Genomic DNA, 18072 nt, shown 5'->3' on the forward strand with positions numbered 1-18072 from the left:
TTATTTTCTTCATAATTCCATTCAATGTTTTATGTAAAAGGATTCCTAATAAAAATAAAAAATACAAAATAGAAGTCGCGATGGACTTCTATCTTGCCTCAGTAGTGTTTTGTAGACAATAATGTTTTTCATAGGTTTTGCACGATTAACTAAAGGTAAGAATGAGGGAAAATAAAGGCTTCGTCCAAATGTACGTTCAAATAATTTAGTTGACTGCAAATGAAGTGTCCTGCTTAGTGACAAATTAAAAAAAAAGATGTTTTGACAGAAAGCAAAACAACCAATATGGCCGCCACAAGCTGTCAAAATGAACTTTTCCCTATTGGAAAATCCTTTATTATTATTTAAATTTCTTAAGCTTTTAAAAAAACACCCGAAATATTTTGAAACCCCCTATCTATCAATTCATTTACACAAAAAGAATGTTATTATAGCAACGTATGGTGTGACGTAAATCGTATTTCATTTATTTTTGAAATCCAATTGATAAGACAGAACTAAATATTATCAAAAGACCTAAATTAAGCTAAAAATTTGATATCTTTATCATAAAAAAAAATAAAACTTAAAACTACGTGGGAAGATCTTTTTATCAGCAGCGGAGACCCCACTTAAATCGTTCTTGAATTAACTTATTTAAATTGGATTTATGAATGAATAGAGAATGGAAATTTTAACATATAATTCCTATTCATAATAATACGTTCTTGAAACTGTTCGTAAATTTGAAATTCATTAGTTTAAGAGCCAACGGAAAGTTTAAGAGCCAACAGGAAGTACAGTGATAACTACGAGTAAAATTCCTTCATGTGAATGTGTAGCTATATGTACGAACCATTATATCCATCAAAAGGGTCGGGAAGGTTTTTTTTCAGCCTTTGTCGGAGGTATGCGTTCGGAAATGGTCATTATTTCTATTTTAGGGTTCAAATGATAACCAATTTACTGTTAACAAGACGTTTTACCTTCAGACTTCTGCTTGACAGACGCATTTTAAGCTCTTTGAAATGCATTTTTTTAACTTAAAAACCTGATAACTTTTTTCTTATTAATATCAGAAAACTTCACCTTATTACAAAAATGTATGTTCAAGACATTTTAGCTGCAGCCTTCTGCTTGCCAGACGCAAAAATTTGGCTAAAGTTTGGGAAAATGACGTGATAACAACCCTGCTGGGAACCCAGTATGATCGAGTTGTTATGTCATAACGTTTTACCTCCCTGGTGGCTAGCGGCTTTCGGATAAACAAATATGCCGGAAGTCTCCACCATTTTAACCTTTTTTATTGTACCATTTTCATTCCAGACCCTTAAAAACTATAATTGTATAACCTAGATAACCAAATAAAATTTAAAAAAAAATCCTAAAATTAAGAAACAATTGTTGACAATTGAAGAGTTAATAAAAGTAGTTTATGTTGCCACCAAATCGTGCCAACATGACGGGTACAACATAAAATGACGAATAAAATGTACCTACCCCCAAAATTGTCCCAATTCGATAAACTGTTTCTCGATAAACGTTAGATTCTACGTCAAGATATGTACTAAATTTAAGATAACTCTTTTAAGCACTCCAAATTGGTGCCCAAATGATATGCAGGTATTACCTATCAACTTTATTTAAATTTCAAATTATGTAGTTAAATTTAGAATGCTGTGAAACCACTTCAAATCAGTATCAAACATCAATTTCCAAAATTTTTAACCCAATATAGTTTTATGATAACAATTGTGGAAAAATTATTTGAATATAATTAATCTTGATAAATATGTTATCTTCGAAGCAATTAATAAGCCAAAGATATTATTAAACTAAAAAAAATAAGCCCAATAGTATTTAAAGAGCGTCACAATAGATCATTTGAGCCGAACCATTGAAAAGGTACTTTTGATTTGTTAAAGTGCTGCGTTTTCTAACTTTTAAAATATTTTAAGTAAACATAATTTGTAAATTTTAAAGCAATTATTTTAATTTCTCAAGTGCAGGCCACATTTCTTAAAAATCAATTAAAATGTCAAACGAGTATATTGAGTCGGAAAAAATATGGCGTCGTCCATCCATTAAACTCGACTATCGCACCAACATTGGTATTGGACAAGCCATTCTGGAAAAATTAAAGCACACCGATCCCCAAAAAGTATTGGAAGTTGAACACGAATCTGGAGCTTCGCTGACAGCTGGACAAGTCCGCCAACAGACAATTGCCGTTGCACAGAATTTGATGCGACTCGGTGTGAAGAAGGGCGATATTGTCATTGTGTTTTCGAAGACAAATCTTAAAATAACCCCCATAACTTTTGCCCTATACACTATTGGAGCACCGATAAATTTCTTTTACTTAGATTTGAAAGGAGGTAAGATACAATTTTCTAAAATTATAAAAACAGTTCACGAAATAAAATACTCTAATTCTTTTAGACGATATCAAGTTTTACTTTGAAAAGTTGAATCCAAAAGCCATAATCTATGAGGAAGAATTCAAAAACGATGTTTTCCAAGCCCTTGAAAACTTAAAACTTTCGAATTTAAAACATGTTCTAAGTTTGGATTCGAAAACTGAATCAGTAGAAGATGTTCTATTTAAGCCATTAGATGATATTGAGAACTTTCAACCTCCTGACATTGGAGATCCAAATGAACTCATTGCACTCCTGCCTTTTACTTCTGGTTCAACAGGAAGACCAAAAATAGCCATGCATTCTCATTCCATGGTGTTGTTGGGTGTTTACAATAGATGGTGGCATATGGATCCACAAAGTGTTGTTTGTGTGCTTTCGGATCTTCGTTGGATGTGTCAAGTTGAGATGATGATGCAGCCGGTATTTTTTGACGTTAAGCGCATTTACACGTCGAAATGTGAAAAAGATTTCGACGATACCTACGAATATGAGCTACTTTTCCAAAACAAGGTTACGCATTTTAGTACGGTTTCAATACTCCTCCTTCATACACTGCAAAACGCTCACAAATCGAATAATACTTCGAAGCTTAGTCATCTGAAAATAGTTTTATTGGGCGGTGAAGTTGTGACAGATTCATTGATCGAATATGCTGCACAAATTATGCCACAATGTAAAATTATCACATGTTATGGAATGACAGAAATGCACGGAATTATAGCGTCCGATGAAGACTTAAATGTCACTGGAAGAATCGTAAATGGCGGAATTTTGGCAAACGAATATATTTTGAAAGTTATAGATGAAAATGGGAAGCATTTGGGCCCAAATGAGAAAGGTCGCTTGTGTTTGAAGTCTAAGGTTCCAATTATGGGATACTTTAAAAATGACGCTGCAAATAAGGAGCATTTGAGTGAAGACGGATGGTTTACAACAGAAGAATACGGTTATATGGATTCTGATAATTTACTCAACGTTGTTATAAGATATAAATATCTCTTACGGTACAAGGGTCAGTTTGTAAGTTTAAAAAAAGAAAAACAACTTAATCTTCACTTGATTCGTTTAACGTTTGCTCCTATTTTGTTTTTGCAGGTTGTTCCTACTGACATCGAAAATATTGTTAACAGTCATCCGAATGTTTTAATATCCGCCCTTGTTGGATATCCAGATCCTGAGAATGAAGATTCCGAAATAGGAACTATGTTCGTCTTGAGAAATGAGGCTAAAAGTGATGATATTGAAGATGAAGTTTTAGGTTTACTGCGAAAAAATCTCACAACCGAGCAAGCTAGGTTTGTTCGATTCTTGAAACTTGTCGATAAAGTTCCCATGTGCAATTATTCGAAAGTAAATCGAACAGCACTAAAAGAAATGGCTGCCACCGAATCGGTGAATTATACAAGAATTTAGAATTAATTAGTTAGCAGATAATAAATATAATCAGTAATTTTGAATAATGGTAATAATAATTGAATTGAGTGAACAATAAAAGAATAAAAATAAACAAAAATAAACTTTATTTGAGGAAGTAATTCTAAATGATTTTATATGATTTATCTATCAAATGTAATCAACATTTTCTTTAAAGTGCAGTAAACGAAAAATAAAACAATTAAAATTAGACAGCGATAAAATAATACTATTACCACTGCCAAGAATGTCAAAACCATTATTTCAATGTTGTTTTTTTATTCTTAAAAAGAATATTTAATTAGTCTTTTTATTATGCTTAAGTTTTGTTTTTTTTTAAGGGTGGCAATATTCAACTGTCAAGTGATTTATTTTAAATTGTGTTTGGCATTTCAACATCATTTGATTGCACCTGAACAACTCTTCCAAATTGTGCAACAACTCTTCCATATTTTGAAAATCATGGTTCTGTTCGAAAAACGTTATCAGCGATTTTTTTTAGCGATGAAGACATTTGGAGTGATGATTAATCTCAGGTTGTATGTTAAGACACCATTACATACACAAATATTTATTGTTTGATCTGGTTTTTGGTTCGTACATGTCAAAGAAACAATTACGGCCCGAACGTAACAGTCAATAGTGATAGCGGCACAGCCATGATTACCGACCTTTTTTGTGTACATAAATTTAACTACCGTGATGTACAGTACCTAACGTTTCAACAAGATGGCACTTGGCAATAAGTCACAAAGCTCTATCCCCAATTTAATTTATTAAAGGAAACGTTTTGTACGGGCGGGCGGCGTAGTCTTACGTTACGAAGTCTTGAATAATTAAAAAAAAGTCATCTTTATTGTTTTCATTTTAAAGTTATAGGCTTTTCACCTATGTACACCTAAAACTTAAGTTTTTCGCGAAATTATAGGTTTTAGCCGAAAACCTACATCGCAAACTCAAGTTTTCTTATACATTTTTGGTAAACCACAAGTTTTATATAAAACCTCTCGAAAACTAGTAGCAATTCAAAATTGAACTAAACAAACAAACCTTTTGAAACATTCAGCGCTCAAAATAATGTAAGCAAAACAGCTGATGACTGCTGTCAAAACAAATATTTCATTTTGAAATCAATTTGGTCGTGGAAAATAATATTATTTATATAATTTCCTTACAAGATAAGAATTATTGCGTTTTTTATTTACTTAATATGGAAGAGAAAAAAAGGAAACTTTGGAGAAGCTGCGTTAACTAGTAGCAATTCAAAGATGAACTAAACAAACAAACCTTTCGAAACATCCAACGCTCAATTAAATGTTAAAAAACCGCTGATGGCTGCTGTCAAGACAATTATTATTTTTTTATGACTTTGATATTTTCAAATATTGTTTAAAACAACTGCAGTATAAATTTAAATAAAATAGTACAATTAATTAAACTTACTCTGTTACATTAGGTCCGTTCGCGCACCTTCCTAATTTTACGAAAAATTAGAAAATTTAACTAAATTCTGTTCGCGTACTCAAAAATTTCGTAGTTTTTCGTAGAAGAGAGTGCTCACGAGAAAGTACAATAAAAAAACAATAGACGAGCATGATGTTGCTTGAAGTTCATGTTGTCTTGATTTATCCATTTGCAAACGGACCTATTATTAATTAAGATTTCTTATAATTAAAATTATCGTTTTTGTGAAGTTACAAGGTCGAAGCGTACCTCCTGGCACTCTGTGCCGAAAAGTAACCAGAACTACGTTGCCACATTAAGCCTAGTACATACTTCCTCGTGAAGTGAAAGTTCGCCAGTGGAGAAAGTGAACTTTTGACATTGCTCACTGGTAAACACTTGTGAGTACACGTTGTGAACATTGCGGAAACCAAATGTCAAAACTTCACCAACAGTTCCAGTACATTTTGCACGTGAATTGCCCGTGAACGAAAACTCTCCACTTTGTTCTCCACTCAGCTTCACGAGCAAGTTCACGGGTGAACCAAAAACTGAAATTTGTATGGGTTCACCAGATGGTTCACAAGGCTAGGCTTTAAGCCTAGTACATACTTCCTCGTGAAGTGAACGATCGCCAGTGGAGAAAGTGAACTTTTGACATTGCTCACTGGTACACACTTGTGAGTACACGTTGTGAACATGAACAAACCAAATGTCAAAGCTTCACCAACAGTTCCCGTACATTTTGCACGTGAATTGCCCGTGAACGAAAACTCTCCACTTTGTTCTCCACTCAGCTTCACGAGCAAGTTCACGGGTGAACCAAAAACTGAAATTTGTATGGGTTCACGAGATGGTTCACAAGTATGTACTAGGCTTTAATAAGAAACTATCGGGTACATTAATGGACCATCAATAGATACATTTCTTGGTTCTGGTGGCTCCACAATTCAATCAATTTCCATTGATCAGAATGCATTTTATTTTCACAAATAAGAACTGAAGGACTAAAATTTTACTTATGTACATGTCGATAACAGTTAATGTTGCAAAATTGAAATGTCAAGCATGTAAACAGTCAGTATGAACGAATTTCAGGTCTTTGAAAATTTTCGGTTTTGTGTTTGGTGTGAAAAGTCTACAAACATTATTTATTTTTAATTGATTCCTCGCAGTCGATCTTAAAACAAAAATCATCGATTATAATATTGTTGTATAAGATCAGAGAGTTCCATCTCCCAAATAGAGAATGAAGCAGTTGTTTCGTCTTTTATTTAAAATGACGTTTTCCTCCATTACAAACAATAAGACAGCTATTAATGTTTTAAAATCTAATTTTGTGCAAAAATGGCTTGTGTTAAAAAAAACATCAAAACATTTGTGTGTTTTGTATTTACGAAAAAATACAAAACAAAAATGAATGAAATTAATAAATAATACATCATATACATAAGTGATTGGCGTGGAGTATATTATATTGTTATAGTGCAAACACAGCTTTATTAGTTTAATATTTTTCGGATGTTGCGTGCATTGAGTTGGAGTGTAGTTTAATTTGTTGTTTTTATTTCCCTTTTTTGGAAATTGGTTAACAGTAAGTCTATTTCTAACCTGATTTAAATGTTTAATTCAATATTTGTAAGACCATTGAATAAAAATCATCTACGCGATGCGCTAGTTTAACATTCTTAATTAATTTGAAAAAAAAAAGTTTTAAAAAACAGTCCTTTTATTTGGTATTTAATAAATATCTCAAATAGTTTTGTTTATAATTTGAAGCAGTTATATGAAATGCCAGATATTTTCCAAAACAATAATTTAAATATTAAACCGATAATTTAGAATGTGATCGTAGGTTATGATTATTTTTTGAATAAGCAATTTATCCGAAAATCAAACAAACTAAACTTTGATTTTGTTAAGTGATATTTGAGTGCACAGTGTATTTTTTTGAACGCAATGATAGACGCAACTTTTAACGTCGAAAAATTGACATATTCAGGATTTTGTTGTGAAATATTTTAATTATTTCTTTCAAATAATGTTTTAAAAGTGTTAGAGTCCGCCATCGCTTTAAAGTGATATCACATTTTTAACTGCATTCCCTTAGATTCTAAAAAATATTGCACTAAGCGATACATTTATGACAGTTGTAAAATTGAATGATCGATAGAAAGAGTGTTGCTTGTCGAAGGTGTGTTCGATTTTTACAGAAACAAATATCTTTGTGGTTGTCAATAATGAATTAATAGGGACCGTTTTTCCAATTTTTGTGTTGTGACCTCCAAGATCGAACGATCTAAAACCACTGGGTAGTTTTTGTAAGATTGACAGTTGACACTTTGAAATCAGCATCCGTGTCTGCAGCATCCGCGGCAGCCACTTACCCCAAATCAGATTTAAAACCTAATGGAAAACCCTTATCTAAATAATCTTGACTATAACATTTTAACAAAAAAACACACGTTTAAAAAAAACACCGTCTACACTGTTTTTATGTATGTAGAAATGTTTTAAAACCAAATCAAAGTTCTTCATATATTTGATCTTTAATCAATTGATCTTATTTATCCCATTTTAAGAAGCGGCATAATAGAAATTGGGATTAAGAAAATACCAGATTATAAAAAGCGGGATTTTAAGAAAAAAAAGTGGGATATCGATCCTAAACTAAATACATTATATGCAAATATATAATTTTTGTTTTTAAATGTTCTTCTGTTAAGTGGACTGCATATAATCCAAGGCTGTTTTTTGAGCTTCTAAGCCTCACGCGCCAGGAAAACCTAAAGACCAAACATCAGACATCAAAATAACAAGCTTAAACATAATGCCTTGCCATAAGCCCTGACGTTTGTCTTATTCAAATATTTATAGCTTTAACTTTCAAGGTATACTTTCAAAAATAAATATTATATATATATTGTTTTAATATCTCTAATACGGTAAATCAATAAAGAAGTTATTTGTACAAGTGAATAGGTTGATTGTTAAAGCTTACTTGAAGCCTGCCAATTTAACTAATGTTAAAAAAGAACTTCTCAAGTCTCTCAAGTGTTCAGTTCAGTCACTTAAAGAAATCGAAGTAGTTTAAATGTCTTAAATCAAAACAACAAAACGGATATTTATTTCTTTAATAAATTTAGAAAACATTTTTCAAAAACATTATCAGTTCAAATAAGAATTATACGTGAAGGTGGGGGTGTTTTTCAATGTGTCTAAAGTTGTAAATGAAAATGATTTGAATCATTACTGGATCAAATATAACGTCGTGCGGGTGTTTCTTTGAACCAAGACAAATATTAGCTTAAAGCTTGCCGCTAGGCGACAGCTGTCTTAACAAACTGTGATAATGTTTTTTTTTTAATAAAGGCTGAAACGGTTTACACGGATGTGCACATAATAACAATAAATAGTAGAAGTACCTTTAAAGTTACAAGAAGATCACTAAAAATAAGTAGGATTTAAATAAAATTAGTTATAGCTTACTTTGGCGTAGACATACTCTTTATTTATTAATTTTGTACCGTTTTATACAGAATAGCTGCGAAGACGAACACAGGCCCAAAATTTGGGATCCATAAAATTCATAATCCGGAAAATGCAGAATCTTGATCAATAAAATTCATAATCCGGAAAATTCAGAATCCTGAAAAGTCTCCTAAACCCAAAATCCCGAAAATCTAAAGTCCCGAAAACCCAGAGTCCGAAAAACCCAAGATTCTTTTAGGGCCAAAATATTTGGAGAAACTCTTTATTTTATACACATGGATTTTGGGATATTCAATTTTAGGGATTTCGGAGAACAAGGACTTATAACTGCGATAGTAATTTTAAATTAGAAAAACTTTTTTAAGAAAGAACTTTCCGTAACCAGAATTACTTTTGAAGGATTTGTCAACTCTTACTCCACGGGTACAATTGCTGATGAGAGTTGCGTTGAAAAATTCATTGATTCTGAAAAAGTTGTAAGAAATAGGCTATTACTTGTGTCCTGATCTAATTTTACTGTGTTTTCTTCTCCTTCCCAAAACCCATGATCTTTTTAGAGTCAAAATATTTGCAGATATTCTTTATTTGATATAATTTTGAATGTTTGGAATTTTTAGATTTTGGGATTTCTGGTTTATGGGTTTATGGGTTTTCGGGATTTTGTATTATTGGGATTTTGGAATTTCGTGATTTTGTCCCTAACCCTAATATCTGCCATATTTGATTGTTTTAACTCAAAATAAGGATAAAATTTTACGTTTTTGGTGATAATAAATATAAAATTTCGTGACGCTCGGGAAGTACCAGGACTTAGTAACTTATAACTCTCAACCATTTATGTAGGCTAGTAATTTTAGAAATATAGGGGACCTATAGTTCTTATGCCAAATCAAAGAGGCTTATTTCAGAAATCACTTTTTATAACCAGTATCACTCTTGGAGGATTTGTGAATTCTTCGCAAAAAGCAGTACGATTGAAAAAAATGTAGGGTTTGAGCCCAGATCTTTAGCATGCCAGTTTTATGCACTTGCTATCACTCTACAGGTCCCACCGCTGATTAATCTTCCAAACGTTTCAAGAAAGTGGCTATTACTTGTGTCCTGACCCAAGCTCCCAACTCTTGTCTTTATTTTATTGAAACAAATATCCACTTCATGTATATTTTCAGCTTAACCAAATAAAATTTAGAACTCTGTCCAGCCACAAGAAACATGGGAAATCACTTCGTGGAGAATGAGAAAGTGTGGTATTCTCAAAGCTGTGAAATTGATGTTCCTAATCTTAGCCTTGGGCAAGCAATTTTGGCGAAATTGAAGGAAACAAAACCGAATAGAATTTTGGAGATCGAACATGAATCTAGAGCTACTTTAACAGCAGCCGAAATACGCTCCCAGACAATCACAGTTACACAGAACTTATTAAGGCTTGGGGTAAAAAAGGGAGATATTGTAATTGTTTTCTCGAAATCCAACATTAAAATTACACCAATTACTTTTGCATTGTACACCATCGGAGCTCCTGTTAATTTTTTTTACTTGGATCTCAAAGGAGGTGAGAAGAATACGTTTCAAAATATCATTAGATTTTGATAAATTTTGTTTTAGATGATATAAAGTTTTACTTCGAAATATTAGATCCAACTGTAATACTTTACGAAGAAGAATTCAAAAACGAGGTCTTTTCAACTATTGAGAGTCTTGAACTACACAAACTTAAACATATTTTAAGTTTGGACTCAAAATCTACTAAATCATCAGTCGATGAAGTTCTATTTAAAAACTTAGGCGATATTGAAAATTTTCAGCCACCGAATATTGGAGATCCTTGCAAGTTGCCAGCTGTCTTGCCTTTTACATCTGGTTCCACAGGACTGCCTAAAATTGTTATGCAATCACATGCCATGATATTGCAGTCAGTTTACAACAAATGGTGGCACATGGACTCGAATAGTGTAGTCTGTGTTCTATCGGATCTCCGTTGGATGGACCAAGTCGGAATGATGCTGCAACAGGTCTTTTTTAATGTTAAACGTGTCTACACATCGAAATGCGAAAAAGATTTCGATGACGCCTATGAATTAGAACTACTTCACCAAAACCAGGTTACCCATTTCTTTACTATTCCAATTCTGATACTTAACACCCTAAGGAATGCAGTCAAACTGAAAACCATTTCAAAACTTAGCTATTTGAGGACAATTCTAATTGGCGGAGAAGCTGTCACTGATTCCCTGGTTAAATATATAGAACGAATCATGCCAGCTTGTAAGGTCATTATTTCATATGGAATGACAGAGTTGGATGTTAAAATAGCTTCCGATGAAGAAATCAGTGGGAAAATGGTAAATGGTGGAATTCTTGCAAATGGATACACTGCAAAGATAATCGACGAACAAGGAAATTCTTTGGGTCCAAATGAAAAAGGTCGACTGTGCTTAAAGTCCACGGTTCCCGTTTTGGGTTATTTCAAAAATGACGCTGCCAACAGAGAGCATTTTAGTCAAGATGGATGGTTTAGAACTGAGGAGTATTCTTATATGAACTCTGAGCACTTGTTAAACGTTGTCATGAGATTCAGATATCTTTTGCGGTTTAATGGACAATTTGTAAGTTTTTTGCGGAGGTCCTAAAAAACGGTTACTATTATTGATCTTTTCTTTCTTTTAAAGGTTAATCCCACTGATGTTGAGAATATTATCAATGACCATCCAAGTGTTCGAATTTCTGCTCTTGTTGGATATCCAGATCCATTGAATAGTAGGTCAGAAATTGGTGTAATTTTTGTGGTAATCGGAAGTAAAACAAATCGCCATAACATCCAAATTGAATTGAAAGCTTTATTGAAGCATCGTTTTACAAATCAACTTGATAACCTTATTCGATACTTAGAAATCATCGATAAAATGCCTTTATTAAACTATTGTAAGATCAATCGAGCTGCATTGTCGGAAATGGCTGCTAGATTTTCAAAAAGCTATATAAGCCTGTAGAATTATCGTTAGCACCTTAACTACTTGTAATTTATGCCTTAAGAAATATAATTATATTATTTATTTAAAAAACTGAATGTTCTTAAACTATTTTCGATGGTGAATTGACCTTGACTGCAAAAATTTACAGAGAATATCCACCGTATTGCTCTGAAGACTGGGTTTTTTAGATGCTAGCACAACCATTGCGTTAGCACTTTCATCTTTCCTTTTCCATAGGTTTCTTTCCGAGTGTTTGGAAAACAACTTTTGATCCCCTCTAAATGCGATCGCACTTAATTCTTTTCTTTCTAAGTTCTCTGGTTAGTCACATAGCTTAGTAAATATCTTAAACATTGAAAGCTTCTTATGATTGTGATTTGATTTGATAGTTTATTCAATCGAAAAGTGAAACAAACCTTATCATCTTTTTGGAAAAAGTAAGATTATTTCACTTGGTATTTCAAAAACATGTGATAAATTTTGACACTAAGCTCTTTTATGGAAAATGCGTATGTTGGGTTCAAACGAATCTACCTTAAATCGCTTCAAGTTTTAAATTCACAAAATAAATGCTGGTGCTCCGCAGGGCTCCGTTTTTTCTTCGAATCTCTTCATTATCTTCATAAACGTTCTCCTGCCTACAACTTCTAATCTATTGAACTGTTTCGCTGATGACAGTACCCTCAGGTTTTCATACTTGTTTCTAGATTCACGTACTTTTCCTTCGGATGTGGAACTTCAACGGCACCTTATGATAAGCTCATTAAATTCCTAACTCGACAGCACTGTAAATTGGGGAATTATTAACCGTGTGGAATTTAAGCTTTAAAAACTCCCCTGTCGTAAAATTGTAACCCAACCTTTCATCAGTACTCTGTAAGAGTGTCAAGGATCACCTCTTATAGAATGATCCCATATTCGACATTGCTATTGGCTTAGGATATCTCCAACGGTTGTTTTCGAGTGATGTAAAAGTTTCATCTATCAATTTTTTTTTAATTTTGTCCAAAAAATAAACTAGTTTTTGAGGCACTTTATTTAAGTTTTGGATGAATGATAGCTTCTAGCCTGATCAGAGAGGGTGAAAAATTCTTCAACGGATGAGTTGGAGTAATTTACAAATAAGACACGTGACACATTTCAAACAACTTATTTTTTGAAAAATGAATCGAAAATAAATTATGAAAAATTAATTTTGTTCTGAAAAGATGTTTGAACTAATTTAATTTAACATATTAAGTCTCTAGCTTCGGTCGAATGTCATGAAATATTCTCCAAGTCATATTCTTTAATAGCAGGCAAAAAAAAGTCGGTTTTCATGTGACTATAAAGCTCCGAATTGACAGTAAAAGTCGTTTTATTGTCGTTTTTGAAGAAATAAGGCCCTATCACACCAACGCGTTTCAACGAACCAAAGAGCGCACCAAACAGTGTCTTTTGGTGGATATAATGGCCTCACTTCAATTACTTGAGGATTAAAGTTGTTGCGTGTGAGCTGGACTTTATATGGATGTAGGTGTAGATCAAATTGCAAAATACGCCATAATGAGCCGTAAGACAGTTCTTATTCCTGAGAACGACGAGGAATCGACACATTTGGGTATTCGGCAACAATTTCACTCACAGCAGCGATATTTTTAGTGGTACGAGCGAAACGATGATGCACAAGCTTTAACATATCTGTAACCAATCCAGTCTCTTCAAATTTGCCAAATTGTGTGTTACTACACTCAGACTTTCTGTATGCTATACGTCAATCTCGCATTATTACACTCGGATGTTTTTCGGTTTTTGTTGTTCTCATCTCATCCGATGAAAAAATGTTGTTAGATGTGAAAGACCTTTGTGAGGATGCTTTAAAAATTTCCAAGCTTAAGAAAAAAAGGGAATTGTATTAAAATCTGGAGAGATAATAGATCGGATCCTTCACTTTCTTGGTGAAAAAAACTAAAATCGAATGATAAAGCATCGTTTTTAAATTATATAAGGATGAATGAAAAAAAAATTATATAAGGAAGAATTAAAAACGACATTAAAAAAATAAAATTTTTAGTGACGGCTGCCACTTTATTTCAAAGTTTAACCAACAAAGCTAGACTCTCTCAACCATTCCTTCATTTAAATTAATTCGGTTATAAAATTTTTGCTCAACTTGAAATTGTCCGGTGGTATATTTTTCGTTGACGCGGAAACACTAGAAACAATAATAAAACAAAGAAAAGCAAGAAAGAAAAACGTCAAAAACCATCAAAGACAAACCTGAACCCAGAAGTGTGCGGGTTGAGACTTTTAAAAGTATTTCTATTTCACCTACTTTCTCTTTCTCACTTATTTGCGTCTTTCTAAAAACGGCTGAGTGTAATAACACACTTCCTTGCGTAGTACCCCATATCTCCACTTAACCGTTAACCCTGAGACTCCACAAGAGTAAAATCTAATCTAGCTTCTCTTCCGCAATCCATTTTCGTAGGATGTCGGTCGACAGTTTTGAAACTTTGAGTTAATGAATTTAGGCACTCGACGACAATTTAAACAAATGAAATTATAATTTTAAAAAGAATGTACAACATGCAACACAAACGTCAAATTTGATGACAGGATTTTGATCCGCTCGAAAAATCCAAACTTGTGGCTCCACAACAGTAAAATCCAATCCAACTTCTCTTCCGCAATCTCATCCTCAATGCAGTGTTTTTTTTTTGACTGGGCATATTTGTTTTGCCATGAGTAACCTCAAATGTCACATTTGACATAACGGTTAATCTGTTGTTCACTTTTTTTGTTGATTTACCTTTTTTTACAAAATAATATTTAAACAAATTAAATAAAGGAAATGCCTTTGAGTAGTAGTGAACAACAACAATATAAGAATTTTAATATATTTCCATTTTATTTAATTAATTTTACTTACTTAATGCAAAAAATATGAAGGTATGACTGCACTCGACGACAATTTAAACGAAAAGACAGCGGAAAATCGACGTTCAACAATAAAAACAACACAAACGTCAAAATCCAAACTGCGATGACCGGATCATGGACTGGATGTTGGATTGTTGGTCTTGTTTGGATTATCTGATGACAGGCCGATAGTCCTGTCATCAGAAACGTTCAATGAAAACCCCAAGTAAAGCACGATACGTGGCTGGGGCAGAATCTTAGGTCCTAAAGTTAGTATGCGTTGTGCGATAGTTAAACGATCCATTTTCGCAAATGTCAGACTTTCAACTGAACAACAAAATTGGTTTAACAACTTAGTTTGACAGATGTCGAATTTCAGCAGTACACTTTTAAGTCCGCAAAATGAATAACCCGTTATTATAATAAAAAAAATATAGGTGAAGTCAAACGAAAGTGTATTTCAAAGCGGCGTTGACTACAGTTTCGTGGTACCTTTCAATGAATTTGTATAGCCTTTTATTTTTAGTTATACCTTGAAAAAGCAACTATAATCAACATACAATTTTGAATTTGTATATATTTCTTCGGAAAATAGAGAACCAAAAAAGAGGAAAAATTAATCAAACACTAATTAAAACCAATCATCTTAAATCAAATTAGGTAATCTATCAAAACGCGAAACATAATATCACATCTCGAATAAAGCAAACACCGCTCTAATGAACAGATGTGAATCACCCTAAAAGTGGAGACATTTTATTTGTTCTTAATTAATATGTATGTAGAACGTACGAAAATACAACAATTAAAACAAAAATAAAGATCCAAAGCCGCGTATACAACTTAAGATGGTTCATTCAATTTTAAAAAATACACTGCTCTTCAGTCTACTTTGAAGATCTGCCGAAGATTCTTCAAAATAATCGAAATTGAAATCGAAGAGATACAAATTTCATACGTTAAGTGAGAAGAAGGTTTTAGATCGGTCACATGCAAACGATATACATTGAATCGGATAAAATATGGCTTGCACCAGAGTTCAAAGTCAATGTGTCGTGCCTCGGGAGGGCAATTTTGAAAAATCTAAGCGAAAGCGACCCAAAAAGGACCTTTGAAATAAATCATGACACCGGAACTCGACTGACAGTTGAGGATGTTCGATATCAAACGATAACAGTCGCCCAGAATCTATTGGGACTGGGTGTAGAAAAAGGCGATACAATTGTTCTGTATTCAAAATCCAACGAAAGAATAACACCAATTACTTTTGCTTGTTACACAATCGGAGCACCTGTCAATTTTTTTGAAACAAACCTCGATCATGGTAAGAAAAGGCTTGACATTTCGTTTAGTGTCAATTCAAGCAAAGCAGGTGTCTTATGAACTTTCTTATTTTAGATGCCATAATTTATAACTTGGGAATACTTGATCCAACGGTAATTATTTACGAAGTTGAATACATGCCACAGCTGTTTACAGCTCTGAAGTTTCTTAAGCTTGCAAATCTCAAGCACATCCTCAGCATAGATTCCTTTGAAACTGCATCAGTTGACGAGGTGCTCTTTCAACCAACTTCTACTGTCAATATCAAAAGTTTTCAACCCCCTGACTTGGGAGATCCGCAAAATGTGCCAGCAGCTTATATGTTTACTGCAGGTTCCACTGGAATGCCACGAATAATCCAGCTCTCACATGCGATGTTGATCCAGGGCTTATATAACTCGTGGCAAGTCGACTCAGAGAGCATAATCTTCTGTTTCAGTGATTGTCGATGGATCTGCCAGGTTTTGTTAATGATGCAACCGGCGTTTTTTGGTGCCCAATGGATATATAGCTCGAGGCCCGATTATGATCAGAGATCAAAAGACGGGAAGGATATAATAGCTAAATACAAAGTTACGCATTATATCGATGTGCCGAAGGGTTTCTTAAGTGTTTTGCAAGCTACAGAGTTTTCCAGTGACCCATCATGCCTGAGTTCCTTGAGGTCGGCGTTGATAGGTGGCGAAACTGTTTTGAAATCCTTGCTGGACTACTCGGCAAAGATTGTTCCGAGCTGCAAGGTCATCAATGGCTATAGAATGACCGAAATGGCTGGTGTTGTTGTTTCAAACGAACTCGTTAACATAAAGCCCGATGGCGATGGCTTGCAGGGAGGAGCTCTAAAAAATGGACTGATGGCGAAAATTGTCGATGATGATGAAAAATCCTTAGGACCGAATCAAATGGGAAGGTTGTGCTTGAAATCGATATTTCCTTTCTTGGGATATTTGAAAGATGAAAAAGCCAACAAGGAGATATTTTTAAAAGGAGGATGGTTCGATACGGGAGACTTCTCGTACATGGATTCGAGCAATTTGTTGAATATTGTCACACGTTATGAAAACTTGGTGAGGTCTTCTGGAATAATTGTAAGTTTTGAATTTGAATATCGATTTTGGACGCGTTTAGAAGCAAAAATTGTTTCTATCAATAATTTTATCAATTGTACTTTAAGGTCATACCAAATGATGTCGAAAATGTTATAAATAGTCATCCCAATGTTTTGACATCTGCCCTAGTCGGACATCCAAATTTAAAAAATTCCAAAGAAGAACTTGGAACTGTGTTTGTAGTATTAAAAAGGAATTTTTTTCCAAATTCCATTGAAGAGGAACTGAGAGAGTTAATCAAGGAAAAACTCACAAAGGAACAGCTTCAAATTGTAAAATATTTCAAAGTGATTCCAGAAATGCCCTTAACGAATTGTGGCAAAACAGATAGATGGGCTCTTAAGGTCTTGGCTAATGAAGAGTCTAGAATGTTGTGTTAATTATTATTATATGTAATTGTAAGAGTTTAAAATTTACAAAATTATTATTCACCAGTCCTTAATAAATTGTATCGATAAAGTCATAACTTAAAAGCTTTTGTTTCTAACTGATCAACCGTATATTCGTTCGTAAATTCCAAGTTTGCAGTCGCTTCATTTTGTTGGAATCACAAAGTCAATTGCTTCAAAATAATTGTAGACTAGCGCCTTCATCACGGGTTCGTAATGTTTATCTATGTGGTAATCAAACTTTTCCTTTAAAGGTGGTTCATATTGGTCAACTCAGTCTCTCGTAAAAAATTCTAAAAAAAACACCTCTTGGTAGACATACAAATAAAAGTAAGTTTTGTAATCACTGGAAATTAAATCAGCCCTATCATGAATAAGGTGCCATGAAATAAGGCTAATTTTCAAAATTTGGCTTTATCGCAATTGCAATTGTCAAATAAAGCTTATTTCTACTAATTTGGTTATATTGTGTTTTTGAGAAGCTTTGAAATTCGAAGTTTTTTCGATGGCGTTATTTCGTGCCACCTTATAAATAACGAAACCCGTGAATAAGATCATAATCAAACAATTTTTACGAATACCGAAAAAATATTATGTTATTCGAAAAATGTTGCTATTCTCAGTATTT

At 33.4% G+C, this 18072-nt stretch overlaps 2 protein-coding genes across 2 annotated transcripts in view; both read left to right on the forward strand.

The window, feature by feature from the left end:
- Positions 1 to 11769, forward strand: part of LOC129948542 (uncharacterized) — a 35158-nt gene extending 23389 nt beyond the window's left edge. The window contains exons 2-7 of the mRNA XM_056059586.1: positions 1984 to 2357; positions 2422 to 3422; positions 3498 to 3810; positions 9940 to 10302; positions 10356 to 11356; positions 11420 to 11769. Of these exons, the coding sequence (XP_055915561.1) occupies positions 2015 to 2357; positions 2422 to 3422; positions 3498 to 3810; positions 9940 to 10302; positions 10356 to 11356; positions 11420 to 11740 (3342 nt within the window). The 5' untranslated portion in view covers positions 1984 to 2014 and the 3' untranslated portion in view covers positions 11741 to 11769. The remainder of the gene's footprint in view (positions 1 to 1983; positions 2358 to 2421; positions 3423 to 3497; positions 3811 to 9939; positions 10303 to 10355; positions 11357 to 11419) is intronic.
- Positions 11770 to 15514: 3745 nt separating this feature from the next.
- LOC129944738 (uncharacterized) lies at positions 15515 to 17522 on the forward strand. Its single transcript, XM_056054399.1, has 3 exons — positions 15515 to 15947; positions 16022 to 17034; positions 17121 to 17522. The coding sequence occupies exons 1-3, from the start codon at positions 15614 to 15616 to the stop codon at positions 17433 to 17435; spliced, it is 1662 nt and encodes a 553-aa protein (XP_055910374.1). The 5' UTR covers positions 15515 to 15613; the 3' UTR covers positions 17436 to 17522.
- The last annotated feature ends 550 nt before the right edge of the window (positions 17523 to 18072 follow it).

The sequence above is a fragment of the Eupeodes corollae genome, chromosome 2 (assembly GCF_945859685.1).
Source record: "Eupeodes corollae chromosome 2, idEupCoro1.1, whole genome shotgun sequence".
NCBI lineage: Eukaryota > Metazoa > Arthropoda > Insecta > Diptera > Syrphidae > Eupeodes > Eupeodes corollae.